A 13,189-nucleotide genomic window follows, 5' to 3' on the forward strand; every position below is an offset into this window, starting at 1 on the left:
TTGTTGTGGTGTGCAGGCTTCTCATTGCGGTGGCTTCTCGTTGTGGAGCACAGGCTCTAAGTGCATGGGCTTCTGTAGCTGTGGCATGTAGGCTCAGTAGTTGTGGCTCGTGGGCTCTAGAGCTCAGGCTCAGTAGTTGTGGCGCATGGACTTAGCTGCTCTGCGGCATGTGGAATCTTCCCAGACCAGGGCTCGAACCCGTGTCCCCTGCATTGTCAGGTGGATTCTTAACCATTGTGCCACCAGGGAAGTCCCAAAATTGTTTTCTTCATTTTCTTTTCAGGTTGCTTATTAAGTGTACAGAAACGCAACTGATTTTGGGGTTTTGATCTAATATCCTACAACTTTGCTGAATTCATTTTTTCTAACAGGTTTTTTTTGGGTGCAATCTTCAGGGTTTTCTTTTCTTTTTTAAAATAAATTTATTTATTTATGGCTGTGTTGGGTCTTCGTTGCTGCATGCAGGCTTTCTCTAGTTGCGGCGAGCAGGGGCTACTCTTTGTTGTGGTGCACAGGCTTCTCATTTCAGTGGCTTCTCTTCTTGCGGAGCACGGGCTCTAGGTGTGCAGCCTTCAGTAGATGTGGCATGCGGGCTCTAGAGCGCAGGTGCAGTAGTTGTGGCTCGTGGGCTTAGTTGCTCTGCGGCATGTGGGAATCTTCCTGGGCCAGGGCTCGAACCCATGTCCCTTGCATTAGCAGGCAGATTCTTAACCACTGCGCCACCAGGGAAGGGAAGCCCTGGGGTTTTCTATATATAAAGAACATGTCATCTGCAAACTGAAACAATTTTATTTCCTCCTTTCCAATTTTGTCACTTTTTTCTGTTGTTTTCCCTTGCTCTAATTGCCATGGCTAGAACTTCCAGTACTGTACTAAATAGAAGGTGGCAAAAGTGGGCATTCTTGTGTTGTTCCTGATCTGAGAGGAAAAACTTTCAGTTTTTTGCTTTCAAGTATGATGATAGCTAATCGCCATGGGCTGTTCATGTATGGCCTTTATTGCCTTAAGTTAGGTGGTTTTTTTTTTTCCTTATCTCTGTTGAGTTTTTATCATGAAAGTGTATTGAACTTTGTCAAATGCTTTTTCTGCATAAATTTGAAATGATCCTGTGGTTTTCGTCTTTCGTTTCGTTAATGTGGTTTATTACATTGATTTTTTTTTTTTTTTGATATTACATTGATTTTAAAAATTTATTTATTTTTGGCTCTGTTGGGTCTTTGTTGCTGTGCGTGGCCTGTTTCTGGTAGTGGCAAGTGGGGGCTACTCTTTGTTGCAGTGTGCAGGCTTCTCATTGCAGTGGCTTCTCTCGTTGCAGAGCAAGGCTCTAGGTGCTTGGGTTTCAGTAGTTGTGGCACATGGGCTCAGTAGTTGTGGCTCATGGGCTGTAGAGCACAGGCTTTCGTAGTTGTGGCACACGGGGTTAGTTGCTCCATGGCATGTGGGATCTTGCCAGACAAGGGCTCGAACCCATGTCCCCTGCATTAGCAGGTGGATTCCCAAACAATGTGCCACCAGGGAAGTCCCTACGTTGATTTTTTCATTTGGAATGATCCTTATATTCCAGGAATAAATCCCATGTGGTGTTGGTATATAATTATTTGAATGCGGTATTGAATTAGGTTTGTTGGTATTTCATTCAGGATTTTTCCATCAGTATTCATCAAGGATATTGGTCTATAGTGTTCTGTTATAGGGTCTTTGTCTGGTCTTGGTATCAGGTTAATGCTACTCCCATAGAATAAGTTAGGAAGTGTTCCTGCCTGTTCAGTTTTTTGGAAGAGTTTTAGCAAAATTTGATGTCAGCTTATGTTTAAGTATTTGGTAGAATTCACCAGTGAAAAAGATGTGTGGTCCAGGGCTTTTCTTTGTTGGGAGGTTTTTTTCCTTCCTTCTTCTCTGTGTGTTCTTTTCTCCATACCCCACCCTTTTGTTTGAGATACAGTTGTGTTGGGAGGCTTTTGATTAATGACTCAATCCTGTTGGCTATTATTGAATAGGGCTCTTCATACTTTCTGTTTTCTTCATGATGCAGTCTTGGTAGGTTGTGTGTTTCTAGGAATTTGTCCATTTATTCTGGGTTTTCCAGTTTGTTGTATCTCTAATGTCTCCTCACTCATTTCTGATTTTAGTTATCTGGGGGTTTATTGGTCAATTTTGTTGATCTTTTTGAAAAACGAAATCTTGGGCTTCCCTGGTGGCGCAGTGGTTGAGAATCCGCCTGCCGATGCAGGGGACACGGGTTTGTGCCCCGGTCCGGGAAGATCCCACATGCTGCAGAGTGGCTGGGACCGTGAGCCATGGCCGCTGAGCCTGCGCGTCAGGAGCCTGTGCTCCGCAATGGGAGAGGCCACAACAGTGAGAGGCCTGCGTACCACAAAAAAAAAAAAAAAAGAAAAGAAAAGAAAAACGAAATCTTGGTTTCATTGATTTTTGTCTATTTTGTTTTAATTTGGTCATTGACTTCTTCCTTCTGCCAGCTTTAAGTTTAATTTGTTCTTCATTTCCTGGTTCTTTTTATTTTATAATATTTATTGGACTATAGTTGATTTACAATGCTGTGTTAGTTTCAGGTATACAGCAAAGTGAACCAGTTATACATATATCCACTCTTTTTTAGATTCTTTTCCCATATAGTTCATTACAGGGTATTGAGTCGAGTTCCCTGTGCTATACAGTAGGTCCTTATTAGTTATTTTATATATAGTAGTGTGTATGTGTCAATCCCAATCTCCCAATTTGTCCACCCCCCCTCCGCTTTTCCCCCTCAGTAACCATAGGTTTGTTTTCTACATCTGTGACTCTCTTTCTGCTTTGTAAATAAGTTCATTTGTACCATTTTTTTTTTTTAGATTCCACATGTAAGCGATATCATGATACTTGTCTTTGTCTGACTTCACTTAGTATGATCATATCTAGGTCCACCCATGTGGCTGCAAATGTCATTCTTTCTTTCTTTTTTATGGCTGAGTAATATTCCATTGTGTATAGGTACCGCATCTTCTTTATCCGCTCCTCTGTCAGTGGACATTTAGGTTGCTTCCATGTCTTGGCTATTGTTAATAGTGCTGCAATGAACAGTGGGGTGCATGTCTTTTTGAATTATGGTTTTCTCTGGATATATGCCCAGGAGTGGGATTGCTGGGTCATACGGTAATTCTATTTTTAGTGTTTTAAGGAACCTCCATATTGTTCTCCATAGTGGTTGTATCAATTTACATTCCCACCAACAGTGCAGGAGTGTTCCCTTTTCTCCACACCCTCTCTAGCATTTATTATTTGTCGATTTTTTGATGGTGCATTTCCTAGTTCTTTAAGGTATAAATTCATGTTGTTGATTTGGGCAACTTTTTTTAATGTAAGCATATACAGCTATAAATTTCCTTCTTAGATTTCCTTCTTACTGCTGCTCTCACTGCATTCTATAACTTCATTTGTCTCAAGATATTTTCTAATTTCCCTTGTGATTTCTTCTTTGATCAGTTGTTTAAGGTAATAAAACAATTGTTTGATTTCCACATATTTGTGGATTTTCTAGTTTTACTTCTGTTGATTTCTAGTTCATTTCATTGTGATCAGAAAATATACTTTATATGAGTTTAATCTTCAAATTTATTAAGACTTGTTTTGTTGCCTAACATATGATCTATCCTGGAGAATGTTCCATGTGCACTTGAGAAAAATGTGTATTCTGCTGTTGTTGGGTAGAATGTTCTGTTAATGTCCGTTAGGTTCAATTGGTCTGTACTGTTGTTCAAATTCTCTATTTCTTTATTGATCTTCCATCCATTAATGCAAATGGGGTATTGAGTCTCTTATATTACTGGGTTGCTCTGTTTCTGCCTTCAATTTTGTCAGTGTTTGTTTCATATATTTAGGAGCTCTGATTTTTGGTGCATGTTTCTAATTGTTATGTCATCTTGGTTGGTTGACCCTTTCATTGTTATATAATGTCCTTGTCTTGTAATAGTATTTTTTTCTAACATTAGTGTATTTGTTGTTTTAGACCATTCATGGAATCTGCTGGGAATAGAGATTATGGGATGATAAAATCCCATTAACACTATCATGAAAGTAGATGAGATGGAGTCATTAGAGCTGAGAAGACCTAGCCTTAAAACAGGAAGGCAGCATCTGTCTCCCCTGAGAGGGAAAGGAAGCTGGGATGGACAGAAGGGATGATGTATGTGAGAAGTGGATATTGAGAGAGTTGAGGCCTGCCTCTGCGGCACCTTGGTAAATGAGTGAGGTGGCCCCATCAGAAGGGTTTGCAGGAGGATTCAGGGGAGGGGTGTAGGAGGTGGGTAGGATTTAAGGGGGAAAAAAGTTTCCCTCTGTTTATATTAAGGGGCATGGTGTAGCTGTGAGGAATGAATAAGCTAGTTGTGAAATTAAGACCAAGAAAAATACCCCAGACCCTCCAATAAGAACAGAACAGATTTTTCCCTACCTCTTCCCCTTTAATGTGTGATCTGGCTTTTTTTCAGTACAAATACTTGAAATGTAAAAGTGAGCCTCATGTTAAGATCGAAGGGAAGGACACTGATGACTGGCTCTGTGTGGACTTTGGTAAGTTATTTTGGCACATTCTACAGATAAATATTTGATATTGCACTAATCTTGAACTATTTTCAGTTGTAAAAGGATTGAGATCTCAGTGTTTCTCATACATTTTTCTTTTTAACTTTAGAATTTTTTTATACAGCAGGTTCTTATTATCTCTGCATACAATTTTTGAAGTGTGTCTAAAATAAGTTTTCTTATAACTTAGTTGATATTATTCACATGTGAAATCCTCATCTCACATGGTATGTATGTAAGTTGCCATACAGGTCAGAAAGCTGCTGGAGAACAGGATGGATAACATGGGAGAGATCCCCTAGTGGTGGTGGAAGGCACCTTGGGGTACACATAACCTTGGCCTTAAATAACTCAGATAAGGTGAAGGATATTCTAGGCACAGGAAAAGAGCAGAGGACTAGAATTTTGAAAAGATTTAACACATTTGGGTATTAATACATACATAGTTTCAAAGTATTTCCCCAGAAGATAGTTAATACAAAGGGAAAAACAGTAACTGAAGAACTGTGAAGGGTCTGAGATTTTATCTTACGTGTAAGCTCACAAGTTAGTCCAGGTTTGATGAAGCACAGTTTGCTACTCAGCAATAGCAGTAGCCAGCGTCAAGCACCGTTTTTGCACCAGGGTCCCTGAGCAACACAGGAACAGATGACACCTGCACACAAAGTTCTAAGAGAAGAACCCTGAGATTAGGGTATCTACATCTTTTGTAATGGGCAGGAAGCAGGCCTGCATTTGCTCTGGTTGAAAACACTTTTTTGGCCAAGGCTGTATGTCATTGTTTCTTAGCCTTGCCACTGTTACCATTTTTGGCCAGGTAATTCAGGTGCGGAGGAATATTCTGTGCATTGTAGGATGTTCTTCTCCTCTCCACCCCCCCAACTGTGAAAATAAAAAATGTCGCTTATTGAAAACCACTGCTGTAAGCATACTTGTGCTTTGATCCAGAGGGAGACAGTAGTTCTGAGAATATTTGCCAACATCCTTAAAAATATAGTCCAGAACAAAAGCCTGTCAGTGCTTTGCTCACAGGCTGTGCAGAAATGTGATGATACCCTCGGAGGACTGTCTCCCAAGCGAACCCCATCATGAGCAATGTTACATATTGATATCATATACCTCCTGTATGATGCACTGAGAAAAGCACAGCATCACTTCTGTGGTATTTTTGCTGGATGGTGTCCACAATTTGCATTTCTAACAAGTGCTCAGGTAATGCTAATCTGGGGTTCACACTTTGAGAACCACTGTTCTGTCACAGAGGTTTGTGAGATCACAAGGGTAAAAAGCAAATGAACTGCTTCTTCATTGCAAGTCTTATCTGTCCTTGATAGGCAGCATGGTGATTCATTTGATGCTTCCAGAAACCAGAGAAACCTATGAATTAGAGAAATTATGGACCCTTCGTTCTTATGATGACCAGTTAGCTCAGATAGCACCTGAGACCTTACCTGAAGACTTCATTCTTGGAATAGAAGATGACACTTCATCTCTGGCTCCTGTGGAGTTTAAATGTGAATAAAATGGTATGAACTGCTTTAGTCATTTCAGATTTGGATTGAGTCACTTAATAACTCCTAAACCCTGCCCAGCTGGTTGTTGTCAAAACAAGTCTTATCCATGGACACTAATGCCAACTGACATGGAAATTGTAGGTAAGTGAGCTAATTCTCACACTGTGAATCAGTACATTGAAACTAAAATTAATATATTATCTTTGTTCCTGAGATCTCAGCAGGATTTCCTGGAAGTTGCATTGGCCCCTGTGTTTTACTTGCGCTCTCTGCTCAGTTTATTTTTATTTTATTTTTTGCTGACAAGGCAAGAGACTTTATTGGGAAGGGGCACCCAGGTGGAGAACAGGAGGGTAAAGGAACCCAGGAGGACTGCTCCACCACATGGCTCACAGTCTCGTGTTTTATGGGAATGGGGTTAGTTTCTGGGTTGTCTCTGGCCAATCATTCTGACTCGGGGTCCTTCTTGGTGGTGCACGCATTGCTCAGCCAAGGTGGATTCCAGTGAGAAAGATTCTGGGAGGTTGGCAGAACATATAGACTGAAGTCTCCTCTCTCCTTTGGACCTTTCCTGAATTCTTCCAGTTGGTAGTAGCTTGTTAGTTCTGCATTCCTTACCAGGACCTCCTGTTTAAGATAACTCATGCAAGTGGTTACTGTGTTCCCTGGCCAGGGCAGGCAGTTTAAGTGTTTCCCCTAACAACTCCTCCCTGAGAGACTTCATACTCAAGGTAATTCTTGGGAATTGGAGAGGAGGTCTCTTTCTTCTGTTAACTACTTCCTGATGAGAGTTGGTGTAGTCCTGCCTAGTAGAGTAGAAGTCTCTCTCTACCTGCTCTAAATGGAGGTATTCTGTGCCCGAAACTGGCATTCATCCTTGTAGTAACAGCAGTTTAGCTGAAACTGTTGGACCCTGTGGGGGATGAACCTTCTAAGCAGTTGAAACAGACAAGGGCCAAACAGGAGGCCGAACAGGATGGTCATCACCAGGCCCAGGAAAGGCAGGCAAAATTTGGGGTGAGGGCTGCAGGGTGTGTGACTTTCTTCTGATCGATTGGTAGTGAGGTACTAGGACAGTGCTTCAGGAATCTTGCACTCAGCCTGAAGTTACCATCCTCCACCTGGGTGGGGGCCTTAGTTCCTGCAGAACTCAAAGATATTGTTATGCATACTCCTTGAGGTGGAACCAGGACCCTGCCCCAAGGCTGTACCACTACTTGACAGCTCCTCCCCTGTTTTTGCATCCCCTCCCTTCCCTGATGAGCAACGGTTTGAATCTGCCCTTCGGAACTCAGGGAAGGTCAAGGAGGCTGAGTGAAGCCTATATCCTACAAATAAGAAACAGGGGACACAGCAAGGATTTGTACTCTGGAGCCCTCCAGAGTCCTGCCCAGCTCCAGTTCAGGGAACTGGGCGACAACAGTGCTGGCCGCTTCCTGCTACAATACGGCATAGTCCTGCCTCAATTTGGAGAATAGACACGGGACTGGAAATACTTCTGATTCCCAGTTCCTGGATCTGAGTCTTGTAGGGTTAAAATCTTAATCCCTTGGTCTGCCATTGTGGTGTAACAGACACAATCCGAAGTAGCTGGAGGAGTGACAACGGGATTTTAATAGGCAAAATAAACGTCATTTCTTTTCAGGAGAATAAGGCTGAAACACAGGCTGGACCTGGTGCTTTGGGGAGACTTGTAGCCACGTAGCCAGCTGTCTAGTTTTATTGAGGTAGGTTTTAACTTTTAATGTGGTATCAACACATAGATAATAGGTGCTATTGGTCATCAAACATGTCTCTTCTTTTTGTTAATGTATGATGTAAAGCAATTCCTTTGTCTAAAAATGTAATAGCTACAAGAGGAGACCTTTAAAAAGTAAGGTTGCAGCTGCCAGCAGACATTATTTTGAGAATGGCTGGTGGCATCCAAGTCTGACAGCTCAGAAAACTCAGGTTCTTAGCAATACAAGGACTTGCCTGAAATCACATCCACAGTGTCATCTAGTTATTTCTTGGATGTCTAAACCATAGCTACTCCATTTTGATTCTTAATTGTTGACTCTTAATTGTAATATTCCCCTTAATAGCCAAAGCAGATATCACTATTAATGATGTTAGTGCTTCTCTAGGTACGAGAAGATGCAAGAATCTGGGCCCATAAAATCTTCTCCTGAAAATATCTATCTATCTATCTATCTATCTATCTGAAGGCCTGTTCTGCCAGTTTTTGCCAGAGCACAGAGTGCCTCATTCCTGTTCACCACTCTGAACTCCTTTTCAGGAGGTGTTGAAGGTCAGCAGCTGCAGCGGCTCGTGATTTAATCTTTGTAGAGGCAGACAGCAAGTGCCAATGGCGAGTGCCAATTTCCAGTCAGCAGGGCCCCTCATGGTCATAAATTTGACCATGGTTTTGGGGGCATTTCATTCCACAGTGCTAGGAATGCTCATTTCCAGGCCTAGCAAAGTGTTTTCCAAGTTTAAATCTTATTCTGTAAATAGTATAGCCAAAAATTTTTTAAAAATATAGCAGAAAACATAACCACCCCACTGGTCCTGTAACATAAAACCTTTAGTTCTCAGTTCATATGCAACAGTATTATCTAGGTTCACAGTAAGGACATTGGTAGATACTGGTGCCTACCTTGAGATTGACGTAGCATACTAAAAATACACTTTGGCCAAATTCAGGACATTCACATTAATTTGAAAAGCCAACAATAAAACATACTGCACAGCAGGCTGCACTTGATAATGAAACACTTTATTCTGCATCAAGGTATCTGGAAAATGAAGCTGCATTTGGGGCACGTTACAGATGAGGAATGATCCATATGTGGTGAGTACAAAACTCAATTACAACAGAATTATTTCCTAGTATTACCAGATACTCCATTACCAATGCTTAATTGAAAGTAAAACATGATTTGCCACACTAGAAGGCTAGAAGTGAAACATGACAGAATTTAAACAGGCAGATATAAATGTAGCACCTATCTGTATTTAAAAAAAAAAAAAGTTGGAAAAATCAAATACTGAGGAAGAGCTCTGGCCTTAAGCACATTTTACCCAAAATCCAACCAGAAAGCCAGTCCATTTAACTTTTTTTTTTTAAAGCAATTCATTGTATGGAAGAAAATGATGAATGCTAGATGAATTCAGTGACAAAAAGGGCACTTTTTGGCTAAAACTACAAAATAAACTGATTTTCTGAAAACATTTAGGAAAACATTTCAAGTCATTTTCAAAATGTTTAAATGATACAGTGATCTTCAGAAAAACTTACCTAGTCTGTAGAAATTCATCTTGAAATACAAATGAAGCAAAATGATTTAAGGGTTATTATATACGCCCTTCAGATCAGTATAATATGACGACTGTGATCATTTAATGAACAAAAGAAACACAATTCTGAGAGCAGTGTGGCCTTGGAGACCACCCACACCCACATAACTGTACATACCAGGCTTTGCCATCAAGTTAGGGAATGGGCGAATGCGTTCAGTATCAAAGGTCAAATGTATTATATCACAGTCATTCAAATTATATTCCAAAAGTTGTTCTTGTATTTTTCTACCTTTTGACTTATTTTCAAATAACTGGTTGCAGAGAATACAGAAATCCTGCTGCAATTTATGTAATATTCTAGGTGGCCTTTCATTCTTCTTGATTTATCATTGCTTAAAATCTTCAAAATAGCTTAGTGTGAGGCTCATGACAGTGCCTGGCAAGGGAGATGTAGCCTTTTTATTGCCTTTAAACACTGTCACACCGTCTGACTGGTCTTCACAAAGCAATTCTTTTGGGGTCTGCTCCAAGCATAGACCAACTGGTCTGAAATATATTGGCAAACTAAGCATCCTGTAAGGCAAGCTGAAGCTTTCTTCTTGCCAATCAATTTAAAGTTCACAGGAGCTGCATGTCTCCATAGATACACTTGCTTTAGGTAGTGATAGTCAAAAGCACAAAGCATTTATGCATTCAATCACATAGCCAAACAAAAAAACCCTGAAGTCTCCTGAAGCCATTTATTAAAACTAGCCGTTCCAAAACCTCCTGCAGCCACTTTGCTCTGTTAGTACCATCAAAAACTTCCCTACCATAAACAAAAAAATAAATGGTATTTGCTGCTCTCCAAATACAGGCACTGCTCCATATCACTGAACATTTACTGGATTTTCCAACTAATAACTGTCAAAAGCCTCAAAAAACCTGAAATTAATTTTCCAGCTTTACTATCACCAGCCAGAAGTAAAATTTTTTTCTCAGTTATTTGCCTGTTAGCTAATTTTATTTTTTAAAAAACAGTTGGACTTATCTTTATAAAGTATATAAAATTTTCAGAAAAAAACAAAACAATTTTGCTTTCATTGCATTACTGAATACCTGAGGTAGTTGAGTAAAAATGCACATTTAATACCCCTGCCAACACCATTCAGCACTTCCCTTAGGTTATTTGTGTTAGTGTTAGATAAAACTGAGAACAGTTTTTCTATGCTAATAGCTTAACATTTAAGTTCTTGTAATAATTCTATTCTGATCCAATTTTAACAACTGGACATAGGAGCAATCTATTTTTATTTATTTGATGAATTTAGTAAATGCACCATTAAGCCAATTTCTGGCATTATGGGGGAATGAGTATTAAGAAAAATTAGAATATTTGTTATACTGAGAATACAACAAAAGGGAAGTGCAGAGCTCCTCTCTTTCCCTCCCTCACCCCCTAATTTTCTTCTTTTTTTAAAGCTGGGTGTCATACATTTCAGAGAGCATAAAGTATACATTCTCACAGAGACAGGAGTTCGAAAGTTGCCTGGTCCTCAGAAACAACCGGCTAGGTAAAAACTTGTGCATGTGATTCTGGATAGGGGTTCAGCGCCCGTCTGTTGGTTAAGCAATCTGTCTTTGGTTTGGCATCTGCCTCTGTGGTGGGCTGTCTCCTGAGCCTTCACTTCCGTCTTGACTGAGGCGGTCCACTTTGCAGAGCTTTCTGCTGTTGGTGCTGCTTTACCTGAGTCAGAATTTCCTGAATTTTTCTCTGGGCAACCTGCAGTAGGAGAGAGCTTTGAAATTTCTACCTGATCAAGTATGACCAAAAGTTAATTTACTCTTCCATTTCAACAACTTCAAATTGAAATTTATTTGAAGATTAAAGATACATACTTATTAGTTTCCTAGCAGAGTCTCTGAAATCAACTGCTAAAAGGGGGATTAAAGGTGTTAAGCACCAAGCAGCCTGAAATATTTATATGACATGGGGACACGCATGGGAGGAGGACCACTCAGGAAGAAGAAAGCAGCAGAAAAGCTCACTTATCACACCAGAGCCCACTTGCCTGGCAAGCATAGAAGTGACCAGTTATTTTGACGACCACTTGGTCATTCTCATCAGGCGTCTGGTCACGAGGAACAACAACTTCTGCGCTTGACAAATTCTGGAGCTCATTCACCTGAAGGAGATAAATACATATCATGTTAAGTGGAGTTTTTTTTTTTTTTTTAAATTACCATTTCCTATGTGTCAAAATACTGAGCTTTGGCTTTATATTTATAATCTCATCTAATAATAATAATTCTATCCATTTATTAGTATTAGCCTTAGTGAAAGAAACTGACTCGCCCACAGTTGCGTAAGTTAATGACAAAACCAGATTCAACCCCCTGAAAATCTGATTCCAAAATATACACTTTCAATCACTTCAGAATTGTAAATAGCTTTGAAAATGACTTGGAAGTTTTATGTGTTAGAAATTGGAAACCATTTGCTTTTTTCAGTTATAGAGGTATAAGTTATAAATGTAGATGAAATATTTTAAAGTTTCTTTTCATGTCATTAAGTGTTTGCACAATAAAAGTAAAAAGCTGATGTACATCAACAGAAAATGCAAAATGCCCCTTATAAATATGAGACATTTCTCCCATACAAAGTGGTCTGAAAGAGAGGCACTGCTTTCACTGGTAGCTGACACCAACACTCAGGAGGAACAGAAGGCAATCTTCTCCAAACCTTGGCCCAGACGGTCCTGCTTTTTATAAGTTAGCCAAAATTTAGGGACTTGGAACTCCTAAGTACCTTTCAACGCTTTCCCTTTCATACCACTGCACAGGTTTTGCTGAAGTACTTGCCGTTTTGCCTCCTTTTCCAATAACTCTGCCAGCAGCAAAGGATGGCACTCTGATGTGAGCTTCAAGTTTCACCTCTTCTTTAGGACTAACAAAGTTTTCTTCTTTAATTTTTCCATAAATTCTTCCCTGAGCCTACAGATGAGAACATATCTCATCAGTGTCATTCATGTAGGAAATGCAAAAAGGTCCATTAACTTTAAAGATGGCCCGGATCCACTGGAACAGACCTTTGCAGTGATACATCTGCATTTGATAGATTGTGGAACGTTGCACAAGAGGTGGAAAAGTAAGGAAGTCCTAGAAAAGGTTGACAACAATAATAACTATACATCACAGATGAGGCAACTGAATGATGAAATAAGATTAAACCATATACTTTTGACAAAAACGGTTAAAGGCAATAAGTTAGCAGTTAGCCTAACTAAAATAAATTTTTGCAAATGACCATTTGCTCTCCAGTCTTGAAAGGTAAAACCTCTCATGCTGGCAATGAGTAAGAGGGACTGCAGAGGAACTACAGAGCCACCTATGCAAGGCTCACAAGAAGCCAAGCCGATGTCTAAATGGGCCAGCCAGGAATTTTCTAGTTAAACATTTCTTCATCTTAGCCAGATGGTTTCTACTTCGACTAAGGCTACAAAATCAAGTTAACATACACATCTGACAGTTATAGTCAAACATATCCTGTCACTTGCTGCATACAACTAGAAGTTATACATAATAAATCTCTCCTATTATGTACAACCATTAATTTGCTCTGGTATACACCAAAGGAAAAAGAAGTCAGAGTTGGTTTCATCTGACAAGCTGCCACAGCAGAGAACAAAAACAAAAGTACCCAACACGTTTTCATTGGTGCAGAAATGATAAGCTCATTTTAGGGGGTTACAGAAAAAAAAAAAACAACAACAAACCATCTTAGTACCCTATCTTCCATTCATCCTCAAAGTCTCAGGCCACAGATGTAGCTATCA

General features: G+C 40.0%; 2 protein-coding genes across 4 annotated transcripts in view; one reads left to right on the plus strand and one right to left on the minus strand.

The window, feature by feature from the left end:
• MALSU1 (mitochondrial assembly of ribosomal large subunit 1) overlaps positions 1-13,189 on the plus strand; it is a 34,560-nt gene that overhangs the window by 12,215 nt on the left and 9,156 nt on the right. The window contains exons 3-6 of one of the 3 annotated variants that reach the window (XR_010842264.1): positions 4,485-4,566; positions 5,913-6,104; positions 7,738-7,819; positions 8,866-10,172. Coding sequence is in view for 1 of the 3 variants with exons in the window: in XM_059074191.2 (XP_058930174.1) it covers positions 4,485-4,566; positions 5,913-6,100 (270 nt within the window). In the remaining 2 variants the exon portion in view is untranslated. Of the gene's footprint in view, positions 1-4,484; positions 4,567-5,912; positions 6,129-7,737; positions 7,820-8,865; positions 10,173-13,189 lie in introns of those variants that run through there. The other 2 variants (XR_010842263.1, XM_059074191.2) reach the window with 2 other exon arrangements.
• The window catches only part of IGF2BP3 (insulin like growth factor 2 mRNA binding protein 3), a 140,606-nt gene continuing 136,247 nt past the window's right edge, over positions 8,831-13,189 (minus strand). The window contains exons 13-15 of the mRNA XM_059074162.2: positions 12,216-12,347; positions 11,426-11,539; positions 8,831-11,136 (exon numbers count right to left, since the gene is read on the minus strand). Coding sequence (XP_058930145.1) covers positions 11,038-11,136; positions 11,426-11,539; positions 12,216-12,347 — 345 coding nt within the window. The 3' untranslated portion in view covers positions 8,831-11,037. The remainder of the gene's footprint in view (positions 11,137-11,425; positions 11,540-12,215; positions 12,348-13,189) is intronic.

This window comes from Kogia breviceps, chromosome 9 (assembly GCF_026419965.1).
Source record: "Kogia breviceps isolate mKogBre1 chromosome 9, mKogBre1 haplotype 1, whole genome shotgun sequence".
Taxonomy (NCBI): Eukaryota; Metazoa; Chordata; class Mammalia; order Artiodactyla; family Physeteridae; genus Kogia; species Kogia breviceps.